Genomic DNA, 23015 nt, shown 5'->3' with positions numbered 1-23015 from the left:
ATGAAAATGACAAATGTTAAAGATAAAGAGAGAATCTTAAAAGCAGCAAGAGAAAAACAACTTATCACATACAAGGGAATTCAGCAGAAACATTATGAACCTAAGGTGAGTGGCATGACCCATTCAAAGTGCTGAAAGAAAAAAATTTCCAACCGAGAATTCTCTACCCAGAAGAGTTATCACTCAGAATTGAGGATGAGATTAAGAGTTTCCCAGATAAAGAAAAAGTAAAGGAGTTCAACACCATTAAACCAGCCTACACAAATGTTAAAGGGACTTTTCTAAGCTGAAAAGAAAAAGCACTAGTTAATAAGAAAACATAGAAAATCTCACTGAAAAATGTAAATATACAGTAATGGGAGTTGATCAATCATTTATAAAACAAGTATGAGGGTTAAAAGGCAAAAGTAGTAAAATTAACTAAAATTACTATAATTAGTAAAGGGAAGCAGAAAATAAAAAGATGTCAAATGTGTTATCAAAAATAAAGCCTGTAGGGTTGGGGGAAGCAACAGTGTAAAGCTTTGGACTGTATTCAGATTTAAATTGCTGTCAATTTAAAAGAGACTGTTATATATAGATGTTATATAATATGTGAACTTCATGGTAACCACCAAGAAGAATTTTTTAAATTATACTAAGCACACAAAAGAAAATGAGAAAGGAATCTAAACATAACAGTAAAGAAAACCATCCTGGTGGGGGGAAAATGGAGACAACTGTACTTGAACAACAATTAAAAAAAAGAAAAATAAGTAAATTAAGAAATAAATTAATTAAAAATTAAGACTAAAAAATATAAAAAGAAAACCATCAAATCACAAGGAAGAGAGAAAGAGTAAAGAGGAACAGAGAGGAATTACAAAAACAGCCAGAAAACAATTAACAAATGGCAATAAGTATGTACCATATTTTTAGGGCTATAAGATGCACCTGACCATAAGACGTGCCTAGGTTTTAGAGGGGAAAAATAGGAAAAACAATTTTGAAGCAAATAATTTGGTAAAATATTTAATAACCTGTGACCCCACTCCACTACCACTGCCCCTCTCCCTCACACCCAGAGAGCCAGGTAAGCTACATTCGGACTATAAGACACACATCCATTTTCCTCCCAAATGGGGGTGGTGTGAGTTATAGTCTGAAAAATATGATGCTTATCAATAACAAACTTAAATATAAATAGACTAAATTTGCCAACCAAAACACATAGTGGCTGAATGGATTTAAAGGAAAAAAAAAAATACGAGATCCATCTATATGCTGCCTGCAAGAGACTTCTGAAATAAGGACATGCAGAGACTGAGTATGAAGGATGGGAAAAGATATTCTATGCAAATGGAAATGAAAAGAAAGCTGGTGTGGCTATACTCATATCAGAAAAAAGTAGACTTTAAAACAAAGACTGTAGCCCTGGCTGGTGTGGCTCAGTGGATTGAGTGCCAGCCTACAAAGTAAAAGGTCGCTGGTTCAGTTACCAGACAGGGCACATGCCTGGAGTGTGGGACATGTCCCCAGTAGGGGTTGTGAGTGTGAGAGGCAACCACACATTGATGTTTCTCTCTCTCTCTGTTTCCTTCCCTGCCCCTTTCCTTCTCCCAAAAAATAAATAAATAAAATCTTTAAAATTTTTTTGAAAAAAAAAAAAAACAACAAAGACTATAATAAAAGACAAAGAAGGACTCTGCACAATCATAAAGGGATCAACCTAGCAAGAAGATGTAACATTTATAAATATAAATGCAATATTAATGGACTTAAAAAGAGAAAATTAAAGCAATTAAATAACTGTAGGGTACATTAACACCCACTTACAGCAATAGATCAAACAGAAAATCATTTAGAAAATATTGAAGTATACTTTTTTTTTAAGACTTATTTATTTTTAGAGAGGGAAGGGAGGGAGAAAGAGAGAGAGAGAGAAACATCAGTGTGCAGTTGCTGGGGGTCATGGCCTGCAACCCAGGCATGTGCCCTGGCTGGGAATCGAACCTGCGACACTTTGGTTCGCAGCCCACGCTCAATCCACTGAGCTACGCCAGCCAGGGCTATACTTTTTTTTTAAGATTTTGTTTATTTATTTTTAGAGAGAGAAAGAGGGAGAAAAACAGCGATGTATGAAAGAAACATCAACTGGTTGCCTCTTTCACACCCATAATTGGGGGCCTGGCCCACAATTCAGGCATGCACCTTGATTAGGAATCGAATCATCAACCTTTCGGTGTGCTCAGTCTACTAAGCCACACCAGCCAGGGCTGGACTACTCTTTCTGAAAGCAGCCAGAGGTGGCCTCTGAAAATGGTTTGCTATTCACTTGACCCAGAAACCCCACAAACTCATGCAAATCAATAGGTTAACATCTTTGTGTTCACTTTAAGAACACTCATGAAACTGCCCATCAAGGATATGCATATCCAAAAAGCCACCAAGAACCTAACGATGTTACTTTACAGAAGCAATGTGTGCCATTCTGTTGTGATAATGGTGGAGTTAGTAGGTGACCCCAGGCCAAACAGTGGGCCTGGACACAGGGTCGGTCACCAAGAAAGAGTGCTGAATTTTTGCTATGCAGGCTTAAAAATGCAGAGAGTAATAATGATGTTAAGGGTTTAGATGTAGATTCTCTGGTCATTGAGCACATCCAGATGAACAAAACAGAACTGAACTTAGATGTGACACAGAACTTAGAGCTCATGGGTGGATTAACCCATACATGAAGCTCTCCCTGTCACATTGTGATGATCCTTAGTGAAAAAGAGCAGATAGTCCCTAAACCACAAGAGGATTCACAGAAGAAAAATATCCCAGTAGAAACTGAAGAAACAAAACTTATGGACCATGAGTAAATTAAGATGAAAAGAAATGCTAATAAAAGTAAAAAGAGTAAAAAGAAACATCAAGCTTAAGTGATGCATTAGATCAGATGGCTTAATATATACAGAATATTCCATCCAAAAATGGCAGAATACACAGTCTTAAGTGCGCACAGAACATTCTCCAGGATAGACTAGTACACAAATCTTAATAAATTCACAAAGCCTTGGCTGGTGTGGCTCAGTGGGTTGAGCGCCGGACTGCAAAGCAAAGGTCACGAGTTTGATTCCCAGTCAGGGCACAGGCCTGGGTTGCAGGCCGGGTCCCCAGTAGAGGGCACATGAAAGGCAACCACACATTGATATTTCTCTCCCTCCCTTCCTCTCTCTAGAAAGAAATAACTAAAATCTTTTTTAAAAATAAATAAATTCAAGAAGATTGAAGTTATATCAATTACAAGAAGAAAATTGGAAGAAACACAAAAACATGAAGGTTAAACAATATGCTGCTGAACAAACACTGTGTCACCAAAGAAATCAAGAATACCTAGAGATACATTAGAACAGAAATACAACATAACAAAATATACAGGATGCAGCAAAAGTGGTTCTAAGAGGGACATTCGTAACAATATTGGCCTACCTCAAGAAAAAAAATCTCAAAATGGGTCAGGAGATGGCCTTGATTTGTTCAGCTTTGATCTCAGAATATAAAAATTTCATTAAGGCAAGTATAGGGTCAAACAGCAACTATTGCCTGGCTTCCTTAAGCCACTAGTTCCGTAAGGACCTCCGTATATCTTGGCTTTCATTATCTTTCAAAGATGCCTTCTTTGCATTCAGGCCCTGGGCCACCCTGGATCTCCAGAGCAGAATGAAGTTTGTTGCTGTTCTTTCTTTCTTGCCCTCACCTTTCTTTGATTATAGGCTGAGGCCTAGAGGGTCAGGGACTTTAGCATAAGGCCAATTTATATATATGTGACTTAATTCTGATTAAGTCAGATCTGAATTCTGAATGTTTCTTATATGATATTATAACTAAGTCTAGAAAAATATTATTCTGTTTTTAGTATGTTAATAATACAATTAAAATTGCTTCACAGTCATACATTATCTTGTTGATAAATCTTCCTTATAATTTAGTCTCCTTGTGAATTCTTTTCCACTTCCATAAATATTAGAAATTATATTAAAAAATTTTATAGGTTCATCTATTTTAGAACTATTACTTATTCTGTAGCATCATTTGAACCCAAAGTAGGATTTGAGGGGGAACAAAGAAAAAGGATCTCAGCAGGATCACATTCTAGTAAAAGGCCTATTAAGTGCTATTGTATGGTTATAGTGGGCTTGTGAAATCCGCCCACACAACTTTTATTCATCGTGCAATATGCTGCTGAAGTGCATTTACCTATTCCTGATCACCTTTTAGGCATGTATTAATTAATATACCTCTTTCAGTTGAAAGCTATGTATTTGAAATTAGATCTGGAAAGTTGCTCAATCATTATGTTACTAATAATTTTATTGTGTGGGGAAATAGTATTGACGTTATAATTTGCGGTTCATTTGCAATGTTGAAGTAAATTGGTGAAACTCTTGATGCTTTAAGTGACTTCTCTGAACTTGTCCTCCAGCCAGGCCTCAACTGCAGTAACCCATTCACTCCTGTGGGGAGGAGACGGCGAGAACAGGCCAAACACATTTCCTTCGGTGGTAACCTGATTACCTTTTCACCTCTAAGGCCCCTCAGTGGAGAACAACCAGAAGAAGTTTGAATTTAAAAATAATTCCAAACATTTTCCTTCATATTATCAATGCTGTGGTGTATTCTTAGAATACCAAAAGGATGAAGACTTTGTATTTTTGTTCACTTCTATTCATTTATATAGTGTCATGGAATGTTTTAATATTCAGTGTTCATCAAAGTGTGTTTTGGATGTGGTGCCATTTCTCAAGGGAAGTGGGGATATTTTGTACAATAGCCATGCAGAATAAAACGTGTACCATGCCTTGACTTTCTTCTTTAAAATGTATACGCTTAAAGCTAAGAATGCTTACTCAGAGCTTATGAATACTCTTCAGCTTAATCAAAATATAGTACTAAACTTTGACAGAAATATTTGTGTCCTTTCGTAATTTACTTTTAGTTTGAACTTTCAATTTGTCGATGTGGAACAGCTTTGCATATTGCATTTTCCAGGTTATACTGAGTTTCTATAGGTGAGTTTTCTGGATTCTGATGTCAGTTTCCATGTTGCCATTTCCAATGTTAAATAGGTGCCCATTGAGTTCTCCTTTTTTATTTTCCCCTTGAACATGACAGGTTCTGAAGGAAATGCCTTCTTTGAAGACAATTACATCAATCACTTTATGTGTTTGAAGTATTTCTCTTTTATAAAACTCTTACCTATAGGTTTGTAGCAGACAGGGCCATCAGAGTAACAGAGCACCGAGAAGATTCAGCGTCGCTGAGGTTTGTGACCAGACCCTTGTCCAGTTATGTCTGCCTTCAAACAGGTTGACCAATAAACAGAAACTGTGGATCAGCCCCCTAAGACTAGGGGTTTTCAAACAAGGAAACACATGTATTTTTGTTTATTAAATCCATGCAAGCAGTTGGGAGGCTATGTGGGGTGCCATCTTAGAAGAATGTTCTCTAAATGCCTAAGTCTTACCAAAAGATAAAAATTGCTTTTATTCATAATGAACAATTCAAGCAAAATATGCAGAATTCATTAATGATTGCATATATAATGAATGCATTTTATATATGCTTCTTTGTACATGCATATGCAAAGAAGCATATATAAAAGTGAGGGTTTTCTAGGGGCCCAGGGCCATGGACATGTAAAAGAGGTTGGTACAAAATAATCCAAGACTTAGAATCTATGCCACCTAATGAAACAATGTAGATGAGAATAAGACAATGTCAGTAAAGATGATTGGGGGGTAGGTTTAAGAAGATATATTATTGAATCATTTAGAAAGTTTGGGGCTATTACGTAATAGTAAAATTAACTCAAACGGGCTTAACAATAAGGAAATTTATTTCACAAGTCGTCAGGGTGATTCTCGGCATTTTACAATCAACAGCTCAGTGATGGCATCAAGGTCCAACTTTCTGTTCTAGTCCATTCTGTCATCCTTGGCACTGTTCTGAGGATGGGTCCTTTGGGGTCATAATATGGCTGCTAGTGGTAATCAGAGCAGTGCCCTTCCCTGTGGTCTGGGTAGGCCAACTAATGCCACATCTCCTTCTACAAATCAGTAACAACCAGCAGAGGGATGGCTTAAACTAATGCTTCCCTACTGATTGTAGGATCATACCTGAATAAAACCACAATCATTAGGACATAGGAATGGGTTTCGTGTGGGTCACTGACAGTGTCCCCTACAATTGGATAGAGTGTACTGGGGCTACTGGACTCCAGAATTATGAGGTATAAGGAAAATCTTTTTTTTTAAGATTTTATTTATTTATTTTTAGAGAGGGAAGGGAGAAAGAGAGGGAGAAACATCAATGTGTGGTTGCTGAGGGTTATGGCCTGCAACCTAGGCATGTGCCCTGACTGGGAATCGAACCTGCGATGCCTGGTTTGCAGCCCATGCTCAATCCACTGAGCTACTCCAGCCAGGGCAGGAAGATCTTTTTTAAAGACAAAATGAAAGGAAACTGCTCAGGTAGAATAAGACCCTTTCCAAAATCCCGCAGAAATGCCTCAGGTGGAGAACCATTTCACCCAATTTTACTGTTTTCCAGATGACCTGTGTTCATTTACTGAAGTGGGGATACAAGGACCTGTCCCTCTCTTGACTACTCCAAAGGGTCTTCCCAGCTTCAGGACCCCTGTAGGGTGGCCTGAGGCATTCATGCTGGACTTCTCCCTCTGCCCCGTTGTGTACCTGCTTGTCCCCACAGCTCTTGATTACAAGAGCATTCCCTGATTTCCTCTTGTATTCTGGTCTCTTTGCTTCCTGGGGAAACCAGCCTGTGGCAATTACCAATTTGAGAAGATGGTAGAATAGAAACAAATAATGTTGGGTCTTTAAAAATGAAGTGGTGTGTGATTACATCCTAGTTTTGAAACTTTATTCTTTGGGTTTGCTGATAATAGGAAGGGCAGAAAGGCATAGTTAAGAATGTTGACAATAGGAACTATTAAAGTTTTGAAGCTGATTATATATCTAATGGAGAAACTATTCCCCCACCCTCTACAGTCTGGAGGGTTTGTAAAAAACAAGAAAACCTATGGGGAGATAGGCTCACATTGGTGTCCAGCACTGACTTGAAAGCAATGACGTCGAGTTTAGAGAGAGAAAATAAGATTGAAAAGAACTCAAAAGAAATACGCCAGAAGGCTAACAGTAATTGCTTACGAGTCATAGATCTCTATGGGTGAGCTCTTTCTACTTCTTTAGTTTCCTGAATGTATTTTATTAAGAAAACAGGAGAGGGACCTCCTTGTTTTTATGAAACTCAGGAAGAGCAAGGTTAATGTTTGTATAGTATTTCCTATTTCTTTAAAAATATTTTAGTAAGTATAGAAAACTATTCTAATAATATTGCTACATATTTCTTTTACCATTGAGTCCACTGTTCATTATCAAGAATAAACTGCCCCAATTAAATGGCATATAAACAAGTAACTCTGAGAATATTTATTAAATGGATGAATTACATGAAGGACATCGTTGAATAAAGGTAAAATTTTTCACTTGTAGTAAACATGAAACTTTTAAGTGGGTAATGTTTATATTCAGTATCATTTTTAAGAAGACCTGACCCTTTAAGATTATATCATGGAGTATGAAGCACTGGTGAGGTCAATGTCACCAGAAATTTTCACTGCGCTGATTTCCTTGAGGTTCGTCATACGATGATTGTACTGCAACAAGTGAGCATCATTGACTGCAACCTTGAAGTGGTCAGATTCCACCAGCACTTGTATCTGAAATGGCACATACAGAAAACTGTGAGAAATGCCCACTAATTTCAAAACCAGCTGTCCTGCGCTTGGGGTGTCCACATTTCATCTTTGTGATCATTTGTAGAACTGATTCAAGTCCAGGAAAAGTAACTTTACAGCAAAACAAAAAACAAAACAAAAAAATACAATCTCCAAATTATTCAAAGATTTAAACAAAAGCAAAATGACAAAATTTTTAGGTTACATAGTTGAAGCCACAAAGGAAAAAATAACATCTACATAAATATATGTACCTACATAAATAATGTGTCTACATGAAAAGCTTCTATATGGCCTAAACCGCCTAAAAGTAAAAGTAAAAATAATCACTAAAGTCCTAATACAGCAGCAAATATTATGAAGATGGATAATAACCAGTTTTGGCAAGAGTAGGGAAAACACAGTCTTCCAATAGTTAGTGGAGGTGGTAATCCCTGCATGCTTTTGGAAGTAGCACTTTGGCAATATCTAAGTTTTAAACACGCATAGTTTTTAAAATTCTAGAAAGCAAAGATAAGAATAGTACAGTATGTCAGTATTTAGTAAAATATCAAAATTTTAGTATTTAGTAATTATACATAAAATATTTCCAGGTTTTATTTGTAGTATGTCCAAACTTTCACCAGCAGGGTACTGGTTGAATTATCATGTGTAAACAATGAAATAACAATATTCTGATACTGAAAGAGGTGCACCAAACATGGATTGTGTTCCCTATTTGTCTCTGCCCTTGAGGAGATTCTAGTCCAGCTGCTTTATTGCCCACTTCACAGTCAATCCTAACACAGCTCTGTCAACCAAATAAATGCTGGTAAAGCAGTGCTTAAAAATAAAAAGTTCACTGTATATCATAAAACATACTGGCAATATATCAAGTTGCAACCTTCAGAAGGTAAAAGATGGAGTACTTTTTAGTTGTTTTGAAAATCTATACATTACCTTTTTTCAAAGATTTTATTTATTTTATGTATTTTTTTTTAAGAGAGGGAAGGGAGGGAGATAGAAACATCAATGTGAAGTTGCTGGGGGTTATGGCCTGCAACCCAGGCATGTGCCCTGGCTGGGAATCGAACCTGCGACACTTTGGTTCGCAGCCCACGCTCAATCCACTGAGCTACGCCAGCCAGGGCAAAAGCTATACATTACTTTTCATAAGCATGTATTTTAGAATTAAAATTTTTAACTGCTGTACACCTGAAACTAATACAATACTAAATATCAATTGTAATTTATTTTTAATTTTTTTTAATTTAAAAAAATTTTGTATTTATCGCTAGGCCACTATGTCATTTTCAAAGAACTAAGTCTCAATCCAAATGAGATTTTCTGCCTTTTTATTTAAGACACTATTTTTCTCATTTCCAGAAAAGCCTAAACTCAGGGCGGTACCAGGATGCAGCCAGGGTGGATGCCACTCCTGGCTATGTTCCAGCCTGCTGATCCTGGTCCTCTGGGATGGAGAGGAGCTGATTAGGTGTCCTGGGACAGCTGAGAAAAGTCTCATTTCAGTGCCCTGGCTGGGTAGTTAAGTTGGTTAGAGCATCGTACTGATACACCAAGGTTGCAGGTTCATATAAGAAGCAACCAATGAATGCATAAATAAGTGTAACAACAAATCGTTCTTTCTCTCTTGTCTTCCTCTCTCTCTAAAATCAATTAAAAAAAAAAAGGAAATTCATCTCAAGTGCATTGCGGTTTTAGAGTGATTTCCCCATAAGCAATAGGCATTATCAATATAGAATAATAGATGAACTTACTTTGAATGGTTTACCACTTTCAAATGGGAAAACCGACTGTCTTTCTTCCCGTCCCCAGTTACTATTCAGCATTGAATTGCAAACAATGACTCTCCTGTTGTCTTCATTGAAGCGTGGATTAAAGTGGAAGGCGACATCATTCCCTCTCTTGAAATCTAAAGCAAGTCTGTTTAAACCGTAGACCAGAGTTAGTAAAATGATTCAAGTTGTGTATTTGTATCAAGTAAAGAACATAGGATATTCTAAAAGAGCAAATCATTTTATAAAATACAGGAATTTTCTAAATAGAAAACAAACCAGAGAATGAGTTCAAACTGTACACTAGGCCAAGTATTGCATGTACCACCGAGCATCTAAAAGTCAGCGAGAATTCTGTGCTCGAATTGTTTTGCCTCGTTGTCTTTAGCTACATCATTCTCTCCAGCTGTGATTCCCCCTTTACCCCACTACTCATGGAAACCCTTCAAGGTTTTCTTGTAAAGATCTTTGTAATTTATTTTTTATTGTTTATGCTATTACAGTTGTTTCCTCTGTTTTCCCCTCTTTTCCCACCTCCACCCAGCCCCAGCCTCGCCCCTCCCAGTTCATCGATACCATTGTGTTGTCGTTGTCAAAGGGCAAAAATGTCCTTTGACTAGTCCTGTCACCACCTTCCATCCAGTCCCCACCCTTCCCTCGGGCAGCTGTTAGTTTCATGTATCTGTGCTTCTGTTTCTGTTTTCCTTATACAGGTTTGAGGCCACTTTGAGGGCATACAGTTCTTGTATTGCACATAACAATAGTTGCCTCCTTCCTGCCCTGCCAGGTTGCTTTTAATATCTACTGATGACAAGCCAGTCACATAAACAAGAGATCAAATCCCAGCTCCCTCCTGTTAACCAAGAACCTACTCCAAAAAGAGAAAGAATGAGATTGCAGTTAATGTCTGGCATCTCACCGCTAAGTTCTAAAATCATGACAGCAAATGTGTTGAAGTTTCCATGTGTGAAGTAGAACTTTTTGACCCCATTCCTTCTCGGATGCTAATGCAAACACGAGTCCTCTGACTATTAAACTGCTGACCCTATCCTTCAGTTTCTCAAAGTATGCTCCATAGAGCACGCATATCAGATTCAGCAGGTGCTTTTGATTTAAAGCAAAAGCTGCACTCCTGACCTACTAACAATAATTCCCTGGGAGTTTGGATTCACCTGGTAACCAACCCATCCACAAATGTATTCGCAGGGAGGGACCAAAACAAATGGTAATTGAAACAGTGTTTGACTAAATATCCAATAGCTGTATTTCCTCTTCAGGGAAAAGGAAGGTATTGTCATTTGTCCCACCTTAAGCATTCTTTTTTTCTTCCAATTCCCTACATAGAATTTGCAGGACCAAGCAACAATCTTTTCAGTTTACCAGCACCTTAACCATTTCGACCTAAATTAGTTTTGATCTGTCACAGTCTCAGTCTACATCTCTAGTGTAAATGGAGCTGAAGTTTGCAGCTCGATAACCCTAAATAAAGGCAAAGATACAGTGTGGTTCTGAGCAATAGGAGCTTTTGGAAGGGGGCAGATATTAACAAACTGCATGCTACACGCACATAATAAGGTGTGCTGGGCTCTATGTTGTTTTGGGAGGAAAGATGAGTAAGAACATAGGCAGGAAATATGTATGTTTTGCAAATTGCAATGAGACAAGCATTATTGTACAAGGAACTACTGTTTAGAGAAGCTATATAAGCTCTATGGAAAGAAGGGTTGTCTCAGGGTAGTGACTAGCGAGTAGACCCACAGCAGGCTGTCTAGAGCTTGGAGTGAATGGGCTATTTGAATGTAAAATGATCTGATCAGGCCAGTCTGTTTCCTGGTAATGGAGGAGGTGGCTCCAGTTGATTCATCTGGGGCAAGGTGACAGACATTCACAGAGTCTGTTTGTGTCTTTTATATACTGTCTATAAGACCCAGAGACACTAATTAATGGCTGCAGGACCTTCGGTGGCACCACTAACCTCAGGGACAGGCATACTGGATGGCCTCAGGATATCTTCAGCCTGTTTGTATGACACATAAGTATTATATAACCTGTGGTGACAACCAGAGTCTGGTGTCCCAGGGCAGCCAGAAACAGCACGGATCTTCCTATAGTAGCTCAAAGTCTTGCTCCATCCCAGCTCACCTCAATCAAACCAGTTCCCCTGGCAAAGGTTGACTTATTTTGACAAAGTCTTCAACTTGTACAATCCTTTTCAAACCTTGCAAGTAAATAGCAACCACTCAGAAGACTGGGGTTCCCCATTCTGCTACTTATCATCCGTAGACCAGGCCAATGGGAACCTGACTCTGCTGCACCCAGTGTGAAGACGGCCAATGGCAGCCCAGCCCGAGAGCTCTGAGACTGCACTGTGACTGCACAACTGCAGGGAGACTTACTTATCTGAGGACACAGAGGGATCACGTTCAAGCTCTGAGTCCAATTCACCACTATGCCCAGTGGGGCCTTTAGGTTTCTGACCCTCATTTCTGATGGACACCTAAACTAAAGTGCACACATGGGTTTTTAGACTATATGGTTCAGAGGTGGACGGATGGCCAAATATGCCATTACAAAGACTCTACTTTTCTTTAAAGCTAAGAAGGTTTTCTCTGCCAGGAAAAATGAGTAGAATGGGATTGTCTGCTCTTCCTCTTGGTCCTCACAATGTAGAACTCTGTTTTCTATAGGTTCTAGGAGAAAAACCAGATTGGGCACGGGAAACCTTGTTCCCTTGGTGGGAACACATATTGATTGATGGGATAATCCCATAGTATGGGAAAGCCAAGACACGAAATGTGTGTAGCTTTAAAAATTCTATTAAACTTCAAGAGAGATCAGCCTTTATTCAAAAGCCAATGAGCAAACATGTTAGACTTCCACATTTTGCTCTATACCTGTTTGCATTGGGCTTCACTGTGCCCAGGATTGTTATCAGCATGCGAGGCATGACTCCTCCAGGGAAAGCCAGGTTATAAGGCACAGTCTGAGGATGAAAAAACATGTGTATCAATAGTCATGTTTTCTTGGAGAAAGAAAGAAAAGTATGTTGCTGAAGTTCAGTCGCTATTAATATGTGTGAATAACACAACTCTAATTTAAGCCATCTGTCCGGACTCCCAGGCCACTGTGCCCAGGGCCTGAAGAGCTAAGGTTCCTTACATGTAAAACTAAGAATCAAGAATAAGGCCATCAGTTAATTGGTGCCAAAGACAGAACACAGTCCTTTTTGGAGCATTGTAGCTCTTATTACTAGGGCCATCCCAGTCTATAATTCATTCACTTTAACTATATTTTGAAAGGGCTTAAGCTAGACCTTACAATCAACATTGACATTTTTGTGTCACTCTTAGGACCCTTGTCACATAATGTACTGCATCATGTCACATTCTTGGGCTTCTGGGTTCTCATGTGTTCTTCTCACAGCACTAGCAGAGTGCTTAGTATGTAGCAGATACTCAATATTTGTGAAATGAACACCTTCCAGTTAATACATTTCCCAGTTCATTCCTCAAATGCTTATGTTTGAGGTACTATAAATATTCTCAAAGCTCCATCACTAGCATCCTTTTTTCCCCTCCTCTAATTCCCGCCCTGGATTCAACTATCATCAAAGTCGTTTATCTCTAGCCCTGATCTGTACTAGTCCCATTCTTCCTCCTTCCAGATTTGCTCAATACTGCAAATTCAACAAATATGAACTGGAATTGTTTCTCCTGCCCCCTCCCCCATCCTCTCCCTTCCTGAGTTCCCTGTTTGGCTGACCCTTGGCTGGTGTCCTAGTTTGTCCTGTCTTGAAAAGCCAGTCATCTCTGACTCCTAAGACTTAACCAGCAGAGTCTGGGGTTCTTCCTCCACAATCTCTCTCCCATGTGCCTCCCTGTCCCCCTCTACCTGCAGTGGACTAACCATCTGTGGGCGAGGCCCTGCCCAATGCCACGCACACCCCCAGCACTTTCTCTGCGCTTTCCTCCAAGCCGACCTAAAAGCAGGTCAGATGCTACTGTGCCACCTTCTACGTGGTCCTGAACAGGTCTGATCCCAAGCTGCTACTGAACTCCTTCCTCAGAGCTGCTTATTTCCCAGCCAGACCAGAAGTCCAGAAGGGAAGAGCCTGTGTCTGAGATGCATCTGAGCCCTAAAGCGGTAAGGTTTCACACTTGGAATGTACTCACTAAAATGTGTTTTAATATAAATGAAAATTTGATCCTTACATTACAAAATTATCTTTATAAGGTTTTTCGAAACTGGATTACCTCGGTTCCCCCGCATGTTCTCCCTGTGATCATGAGCAAGCTGTATGACTCGAGTGCCCCACTTCCTCATGTGTAAAATGGGAATACCTTACAGGGTGGTCATGGGGTCAAACAAGATCATCCCTGTAGAAGCATACTACTGGCACGTTATTTACTCAGTGTTTATTAGTAACAAAAACTTCCCCCCATTACTAAGCTCTTAACATGGTTTATAGTAAAGCTGCTTTACAGACGGCTTCAGACCATGGGTTAGCGTCTCTTTATGCCAACACTACACATAGTAAGCTCAATAACTATTTTTTCTGTTGGACCAACAAACGTCATGTCTGGTCTTTGAAAACCGGCTCTAAGCAGTAATGTTAAAGCTTCCGGTCTCCCTGAGGCCCTTTGCAGGTCAGTGCCCAGAACAAGCTCCCAGCCAAAGCACTGCAAAGTGATGGCACTACAGCCCCAGAAAATCTCTGCATTCTTCCTTAGCTCTGTCCCGGTCACAGTCAAGTACGTGAAATGACTAATGCCATCTTACCAGTGGTCCTGCAGGGACACCAGTGGGGCCGGCACCAGGGTAGGCCCCAGGCCCACTTGGTTGTCCAGGGTAGGCTCCTGGCGCAGGAGCAGTCGGCGCAGTCGGTCCAGGATAAGCAGGTGCTGTAAAACCAGGGTAGGCGCCGGGAGGTGCCTGTCCGGGGTAGGTGCCACCAGGAGGTGCCTGTCCAGGGTAGGCACCACCAGGAGGTGCCTGTCCGGGGTAGGCACCGCCAGGAGGTGCCTGTCCGGGGTAGCCACCGCCAGGAGGTGCCTGTCCGGGGTAGGCTCCAGGATAGGAAGCCCCCGGGTAGCCCCCTGCCCCAGCAGGCTGGTTTCCCCATTGACCAGGCCATCCTTGAGGGTTGGGGTTCCCAGACCCAGAAAGGGCATCATTAAGCTGGAAAGAAAGATATAAACAGTTACTGGATGACAAACATTCACAAAGAGGAAAACAGGGATATGAGATCTAAGAAGTAGAGGGATGTGGGGAAGGTATGAAATTTATATCAATAAATTCTTTCCATCTATTAAATAGTTTTGTGTTACAAAGGCTAAAATTAGACTTTCGGATTATGTATGCTTTATCAGTATGTCTCCCAACACCTCATATTGTGGAGGGTTGCATTTTCATAATTTGCTAAACTCAGAGCTATCCACCCTCTATGTAAAGGCACATATTTTCTAACTGACCTGAGAAAAACAATCACAAAAACCAGGAGGCTCAGGCCGTACCACATTTCCCATTGCTCAGCTCATTTCTCAGCTCCTGGCCCACAGAAGCCACCTGCTTCCCAGGCCTTTTGGTAAAGGAGTCGCTCTTAGTGAGTCCCAGGCCTTTCTCTACCTGACTTTCTTTCCAAATCTGTTGCTGGAAAAACAAAACTCTGGCCCACAGGCCCTCATTGAACAGGTGAGGCCAGGGCACACGTGGAGAGTTAGAAGAGAAAGTCTGGTGTTAAAAACAAAACTCCCTACCTACATGAACTTAGAAGGTAAGAAAACAGACATAAAACACTTACCGAAAAACTGTCCGCCATTTTCCTGAGGAGAAAAAAAGATGATAGGTTATGATGTAATCTGAAAAGATTTCATGTGTTCCCATTTAAATTTAACACCACGAATTGTTGTGTAGTTCTAGTCAGTTTATAGGCATTCTTCTAGTACAAGCCGATCTATTTTCAAAATACATTCCAATCAATAGCATGGAACCACAAAAATACCCCATCAAAGTGGAAAGATGCACTCCAGGATTACCAAACCCTATCGAACCCATGACTTGAAACTCTAATCCACTAGCCTGTGTTCCGAGCCCGGGGAATAACAGGCCATACAAGGCAGGAGAGAGAAGACTGAAGAAGAAAATGTTCTGCCCCTTTCCTGGGTAACAAACGGACACAGTCCTGGTCTACCTTCGGTCCTCCTTCACCTCCCTTCCTGTGCTCTTTCCTCACCACCTCATACCGCCCACACTCCTCCCCCAGCCCCATTCTCACTGACACCCCAAGGCCTCCTCTGGGTTTTAGTGGGAAAGCAGAGTTTATTGATTCCTATTGAGATCTGAAGGACAACGCCCCTCAGACGTAGTTGCTGCCGATTATTTATTCCTTCACGTACACACATTTATGCCTGCCCTGCACAGGCACGGTGCGGGCTCCTGTCTGGGTTGAACATGGATAGGCCAAGATCTGGAAGGTCAAAGTGTCCACCGGCCAGCGGTGAGCCAGACTGTGTGCTGTGGGAAGTCACAGCCAGAGCAATCACTTCTAAGAGGGGAGGCGTGGTTTGAGCTACTAAGCCTGGAGGGAGAGGTGAGCCTGCTGTGGAGCAATAAAGGAGAAAGGCAGGCACAAAGTGTTCGCTTTTTAAAAAGATACTTGTCATTCCAAATGAAATCTTTGGCAGTATAACAAATCAAAGTTTAAAAAAAAAAGTTAGGCAATGTGGAGGAAAATATTTTGGGGTAGGGCAAAGAGCGATCACCTTGCCAAAAGCTGCCTCTAGGGATGGCCCGGAGACATTCCTGCTTTGTCTGGCTCCTCCCGCTGGCCGCCCGGGGTGTGTGATAGCTCCTCCCAGGCAGCCACCCCAGCGCGGAGGGGCGGACGAGAGGACGGCGTGCGACTGCAGCTGAGGCCTGGGTGAGTCTTCTTGGCTCGGCTCAGGATTACTGTGCTACAGCCAGAATTACCTGGACCTTAAATTGTTGGAATCTCATTTTCCTTGAGTGGCCCACTTGTGATATTTACTCAATTATTTTAAGAAATGACATTGCCCCCAAGAGATCCAACCAATGGTGACTATTTGATAGGTCCTAACCATGTCAAATACTAGATTTTTTGGTAAAAACTCAAACAGATAGAACTCCTAGAATTTCTTGTGCACTTCATTCACACACACAGATACAATTATTCTTTTGGCACACCTCTTTTAATCTGGGCATTCCCAAACATATTTGGAAACAGGTTATCACCGTGGCCATCTTCCAAGGTGGGAAACTGAGGGCAGTTTGACTGGGAAGTCACAGTGACTCTCCCAGGGTTTACAGTCACTGTATTTCCTATAGTACTTGATCTTTTAATGCCAAAGTTGGGCACTCTTCTGCCTGTGCTTCCTTCTCCAAAAGACTGGCACTGCCTAGAAGACCGTGCTGCTCCAGCAGGAGGAGCTTGAGAAAAGAGTTGTTACAGAAAAAGAAAAGAAAGGGCACTTCTTAAGTTAAGAAAATAAAGCCTCTCTCATTTTAGATACTAGTAGAAAATAATCTTGAACGTCATGGTGGGCAAAGAGCTCAGTTCCTTTGATTACATACTCCTCTTCCTCTCCTGGACAACATACCACAGGCCCAGAAGTAAATGTGTACGTGTTTTCACTTCTTTTAAATATTCTCATTGTATAGGGGCTTATTCCCAACCTCAGCACCCTTGACATTTCAGGTCAGATACTTTGTTTTGGGGGCACTCCTGCGCATTGTAGGATGTTTAGCAGCATCCCTGGCTATAATGCACAGCCAGTGGTACCCCTGCCCCTCATCAATTGTGACAACAAAAAGTGTCTTCAGACATTCCCAAATATCACTAGGGGAAGTGGGAAAAAGGCAAAATCTGCCTGGTTGAGAACCACTGGTCTAGGCTAAGTAGCATGTGTATCTTTACATACACGTACTTACACATAAAAAACAAAGGTAGTTTCAATTGTTAAAACTAGCTAAATCTGTGCCATTGGCCTCATGTAGTGTTTATTATCATAACTCCAATCAAACCTAGATGGGTTTAAAGGCTGATTACAACCAGAAACTCACATAAAGACGGTACTTCCAAAATTTAACATTCATTCTTTTCAAAGTCTCTGCTCAAGCGTTTTCAGTTTATTTTCCAACACAACCAGAACAGTTTGAGTGACAGCAGATTTCACTTCACCTCCGTTGTGTTTTACATGATGCCTTGGACGACAGTCTGGACTGTGTTGTGACACATTAGACGAGCCCATCAGAATAATTACACCCTGCATTTGTGTGGTGCTTTGCAGTTTACAAAGCACTTTCACATATCTTACCTATTTTGATTCTGATAAAAATCTTATGAGACTGACAGGGAAAAGTTCATCCTCCCACTTTAGAAGTGAGGAAACTCAGGCTCAGAGAGGTAACATGGTGGCCCTAAGTCATTCTGTCATTAGCAGGCCCAGGACCAGGGTCCAAGCAACCTGATTCCAAACTCAGGCTAATTTTACATAAATACAGAACCTCATATTTTGAAATTTTAAAATATAATTCTTTGAAAGTGTTAGTTACTTCGTTTAGAAATGATCTAGCTTATTCATTCAGATCTACAAAACACACTGAAATTGTAAACAAATTTAAAAAGATCATGTTTTTGTCAGAAAACTAGCTGGGTGACTCAGTGTACAGCAATATTGAACACAAGAATGCCATTTTGCACAGTCACTTGCTAATTATAAACACATTTAAACCAATAATGTGTACTTTTCCAAATATGTACTGTTTTGATTCTGTCAACTCCTAACTATCAGATCTCTTTTTCGGAAAAGGTTATAACCAATGCTCTTTTGAAATCAAGGTTAGCAACTTTAGAACTTAAAAAAAAAACAAACACCCACGCAAAATAAAGATAACAACAAAAAAACATCTATTTAGATAAATATCTTCCTTACTTGCCTGGATAATGTATTTATTTATTTATTTATTTATTTTAAAGATGATAGTTTACATAGAGACAATCAGATGTGAAAAGACCTTTCCAACGCTACAGAATCTATACCTATGTGAGTTCCATTCCAGCATTCCAGAATCAGAAAAGAAAAATCACATGGAAGACAAACAAAGAGATAGAGGCAGTACTACCTGGCTCTTCCCATTTGGAAAAACCTACAGGAAGTAGTTCAGTTTGCTTTGGAATAAGGAATTTAAACATGAGTCTGAAGGTTGACCATTTTAATCATCTGTTAATTGTAGGTTTACTCTTTAATAAAGAGCCGTATCCACACTACTATGTTATTCTAGGATCACCTAGCAATTAATCCAGTAGCTGGCGCTCCCAGGAGCGCCTCTGAAATTTCTGCTCACAAAGGGCCCAGACCTTTACACAACCATAAAGAGAAGTAGATCGTGAAGGATTTCCTGAGAACCCCCAGGCCCTGCCCACACTCCTCTTCAAAGAACACTGGTGGGGGAGGCGGTCTACTTCCTGCCCTTGCTCTAACGCTGAACAGGACCGGGGTGGGGGAGGGGAGGGGTGTAAACCCACTGCCCAAAGCCAAATCAATGAGAATGAGTTGGAATGAAGTATACTGGTCCTTTACTAGGATCTCTTTCTCATCATAGATCCTCTACATCAGGGAAGGTAAAGTTACTTGGTGCCTCTCGGTTACTGATTTTTTTCCCCTATGGAAAACCTGAACATCAGTCAAGAGAGAACACATGATACTTAGCAACAAACTGTAAGCCTACAGCAAGCTCTATCCTGCAGACTTACCACTCAGAATTTAATGAGAAGAACCAGTTCAGGCACCAGACAATGTTACCTCGCTGTCCTTGGTGGTAATCTGTATCTCACACCATCACAAGAAAGAGAGGCTATATTTTGGATGAGTTATCATGAATCTCACAGTCACTATGGGACCATCATCAAATTTCTCCCCAGAATATGGAGTGAGTGATGATTCTAGGTGTGACTCCTCCCCAAACATCATGGGTTCCAAAACCAGCCCCAGCCTCCCGAAGATCAAGGGTGAAGCTCAACCATCAAAGGAACGAGAAAATCTAGGGATTCAAAGTCAATGTCTGAAAAGGACACCATTGTGGAAAAATACATTTTTATTACTCAATTTCAACTTTTATGGAAGCAGAATTTTCTAGTATGAAAGTTAAATATTACAAACTTGAGGCAAATAAGCTAGAATTTTGGAAGCTGGTGAAAATTTTTTCTTATGCTCTGTGCCCAAGTGGTCAACTTTTATTGCTATCATTTTTTAATTTTTTCAGAATTAACTGAGCCTGCTTTCCATTTCTTTCCCAGAATACTGGAAACGAGCTGGGTCCCTGAGGTCCAACTGTCCTCTCGTCCAGCAACCCAACTCCCAGGAGTCACCTTACAGATATTCTATAGTATCTGGAACAGGAATGGCTGACTTGAAGGGGTTGGCCTGAAACCCAAGAAACAACCTCAACCTACGCGTCCCTGATGCCCTGGTACTGAGCGCCTACTCCTTAGAGTGGATGCGTTTCAGTGTTTTCATCTGCATAGCTGAGAATTCGGAACAGTCCTCAAACACGTTTTTGACACACACGCACACCCCAACTTCAACTAGGGCTCTGCACAGTCGGACCAACATTTTGCCACCCTCGCCCCCCACCCTCCATCTTCAGCACAGATCTGACGTCGTTAATGCTCAAATTGCCAATCTGATCAGAGATGAGTCGCTGATTTGCAAAAGCTTAGGGTTTTCGATCTTTGCCAAGCCGGGCACGTGACCACTCAGGTCTTGGGACCCGACCATTTTCTGTGGGGTCAGCATCCAGAGAGGAGCTGTACCCCTGTCGCTAATGGGGTTGATAGACGAACTGATTCGCACGCCACAGCAAGATCAAGTAGCGGGGCAGCCAAGTCACGGGTCCCAGGTGCCGCCCTGGAGAGTCGCTGGGCAGTACGCCCTGTGTGCTGGGGTAGGGGACTTGGCTCCTGAGACCAAGCCTGGGCGCGCCCCTCCACTACCCTCTCGCAGGCAAACCCAGCTGCTTTCGAGGTGGCCCGGCGGCAGAAGGGCGGGACGTGGCGCAGCCTCTCAGTTGTCGCAGAGGGTGTCCTGGGTCCACGCCCGGCGTCCACGGACACACCCGTCCGCCCCGAGGAGGCATGGACGTGAGTTTAGTGAGACGCTGCTAACTCCCCCTGAGTCCGATCTCTCGAGGGGTCAAAGACTATGGACCCTTGTCTAGAGGGTGCCCACCGCTCCCCTCCGGGCTCTCCAGTTGTCCGGGCCCCCCGCGCGCAGCCCAGGGCCCCGGGAAGCCGAGCCCCTTCGCCAGGCACCCTCCCGAGCTCTGCAAAGGGAGCCGCGCACGGAGCAGCGCGCGGGCGTTCTCTCCGCTGCCGGACCAAGCAGCCAGCAGGCCGGGTCCCCGTCCCCCGATCCCGGCGCCTGAGACACTCACCACACTCCTGGGCACTCACTCGCTCGCTCGCTCGCTCCGAGTGTGGCTGCTGGCGAGGTCGTTTGGTCCCCGACGGTGCTGCAGGTCCACGTCTCAAATACGCCCAGTCCCGCCCGCCCCGCCTCTGCCAGGGCGTGGCCGCCACCCCGGCCCACCCGGCCTCTCCCAGTGGAACAGGCTGGGCGAGCCCGGGGCCCGGTCGGGAGCAAAGAACACCCTCAGGACCCGGACAAGGCGGGTGGGACCCTGAAGGGCGGCCCCTTCCGCAGCCCCTCATGCCGGTTCACTATCCTCACCTGAGAAGGAGGGAGGGCGAGCCTGCGAAGCTTGTAGCTTGTGCTTCTTGAGGGAGTTTTGCTTGCTTGCTTGCTTGCTTGCTTTAACGATGTTTACTTATTTTCTGCCTGAATTGCAGGCACTCTCATCCCTTCTGCATTTATTTAACTTAACCTCTCTCTCAGCATCAAAGCCTTCCCAAGAACTGCACAGTGACTTGCAGGAAGGGACCCTGTCTTTTTAGATGCCCAGCGAGTCTCTCCCATGTTCTTGGCTTCTGGAACTGTGATGTGGGCACACACCTCGCAGACTGAGCTAAATTGTTTTGCTGTTTGCTCCTCACTGCATCCTCAGCATCTACCCAGTGTGGTATGTAGTAGGTTCTCAGGAAATATTTGCTTCATGAACGAATGAATGAAATAATCACATCCTAGAAAGTAGGTTTTCCCAAAGATTGGGGAGAGCCCTGTTGAAGGAGGGAACAATTAAAAACAAAAGTACTTTTGGTAAAAACAGGGGTAGGACACAGCTACCCCTCTAGAAAAGGTTGTTACATCAAACATTGATGCTTGCAAGAAAGATTGTATTTAGTATTTGGAAACATTTAACTGGGGAATAGCTGAGTGAAATGATTAAGAATGTCCAAGATGGATTTTTTTTTAAAGTTTAGACAATTACCTTGAAATGAATTAAGGACTTTAATGTAAGACCTGAAAACATAAAATACGTAGAAGAAAACAGAGAGGGAAAGCTCCTCCCTAAACTCAGATTATCTTGTACACCTCACTCCCTTTCTATCTTTGAATCTCTCGTGCCTGTGGGGTCTCTGACTCTTCCATGTATGGGGCTTCCCTGCAGCCCAGACTTGGCGCCCTGTGACCTCTGGCTTTTCCCAAAACTAAAACCACCTTTGAAAGGGAAGAAATTTCAGACCATTTATGAGATTCAGGAAACTATGACAGGCCAGCTGATGGTGACTGGGAGAACTATGTGCAGTACCAAGGCGCTTGCACTGAAGGGGCCTGAGGCATCATTGTCCTATGTATGATGTTTCTTGTATCTTGTGTCATCTGCAAGAAATGTCTCTTTTTCAATATTACATGGATGGACACTTTCTAGACAGACCTCATATTTTCTCATCTCCTTCAAGTGTTGGCTCAGATGTCACCTTCTCCTTGAGTGTACTGTGTTACCACCCTGTTTAAAATTGCAGGTCCAACCTTCCCCAGTTCCTCATGCTGCTGAGCCCTAGCATTTATCAATTTCTACCATGGTGTAAACATTACTTATTTCTTATGTCACTATTTATTGTTGGTTCCCCCTACTTTCTTCCACTCCCCTCTCTGACCATAAAGTTCTTTGCTGTGTTATTCTCTGATGGATCCAAGGGGTACATGGTAGGCATTCAATATTTGCTAAATGAACAAATTCATGTAGTGTGGGAACTGGAGACAAATCCTGTGGATGTTTCACTTTATCATTTTCAATATTTTTCTTTCTAGTTAACTACTTAATGCCCCTTAAAAATTATTTTAAAAATTAAGAGTAAAGAATTCAATAAAAGGGTTCCTATGTTTGTAAAATACAGAGAAAAAATGTTTAGAACCACATCAAAATTACAACTAAAATATAGAACAACCATCACTCAGAACCATCACAAATCAAATTGAATGGAAGTCTGACAACTACAGAATTAAAGAAACCACATCCATCCAGACACGTAGAAAGAG

At 41.8% G+C, this 23015-nt stretch overlaps 2 protein-coding genes across 2 annotated transcripts in view; one reads left to right on the top strand and one right to left on the bottom strand.

The window, feature by feature from the left end:
• The window catches only part of DLGAP5 (DLG associated protein 5), a 41865-nt gene extending 36932 nt beyond the window's left edge, over nt 1-4933 (top strand). Inside the window, exon 19 of the mRNA XM_045822945.1 lies at nt 4451-4933. Coding sequence (XP_045678901.1) covers nt 4451-4591 — 141 coding nt within the window. The 3' untranslated portion in view covers nt 4592-4933. The remainder of the gene's footprint in view (nt 1-4450) is intronic.
• Nucleotides 4934-7460: 2527 nt separating this feature from the next.
• Nucleotides 7461-21145, bottom strand: LGALS3 (galectin 3). The gene is made up of 6 exons (XM_045823114.1): nt 21010-21145; nt 15359-15380; nt 14338-14736; nt 12453-12541; nt 9541-9706; nt 7461-7765 (listed from the first exon to the last, which is right to left on the bottom strand). Exons 2-6 carry the CDS (start codon nt 15374-15376, stop codon nt 7610-7612), a joined length of 828 nt encoding a protein of 275 aa, XP_045679070.1. The 5' UTR covers nt 15377-15380; nt 21010-21145; the 3' UTR covers nt 7461-7609.
• Nucleotides 21146-23015: the final 1870 nt, after the last annotated feature.

The sequence above is a fragment of the Phyllostomus hastatus genome, unplaced genomic scaffold (genome assembly GCF_019186645.2).
Source record: "Phyllostomus hastatus isolate PE091 unplaced genomic scaffold, TTU_PhHast_1.1 phas_scaffold_501, whole genome shotgun sequence".
NCBI lineage: Eukaryota > Metazoa > Chordata > Mammalia > Chiroptera > Phyllostomidae > Phyllostomus > Phyllostomus hastatus.
Note: the sequence above shows the minus strand (reverse complement) of the source record. Positions and strands in the feature narration are given on the sequence as shown.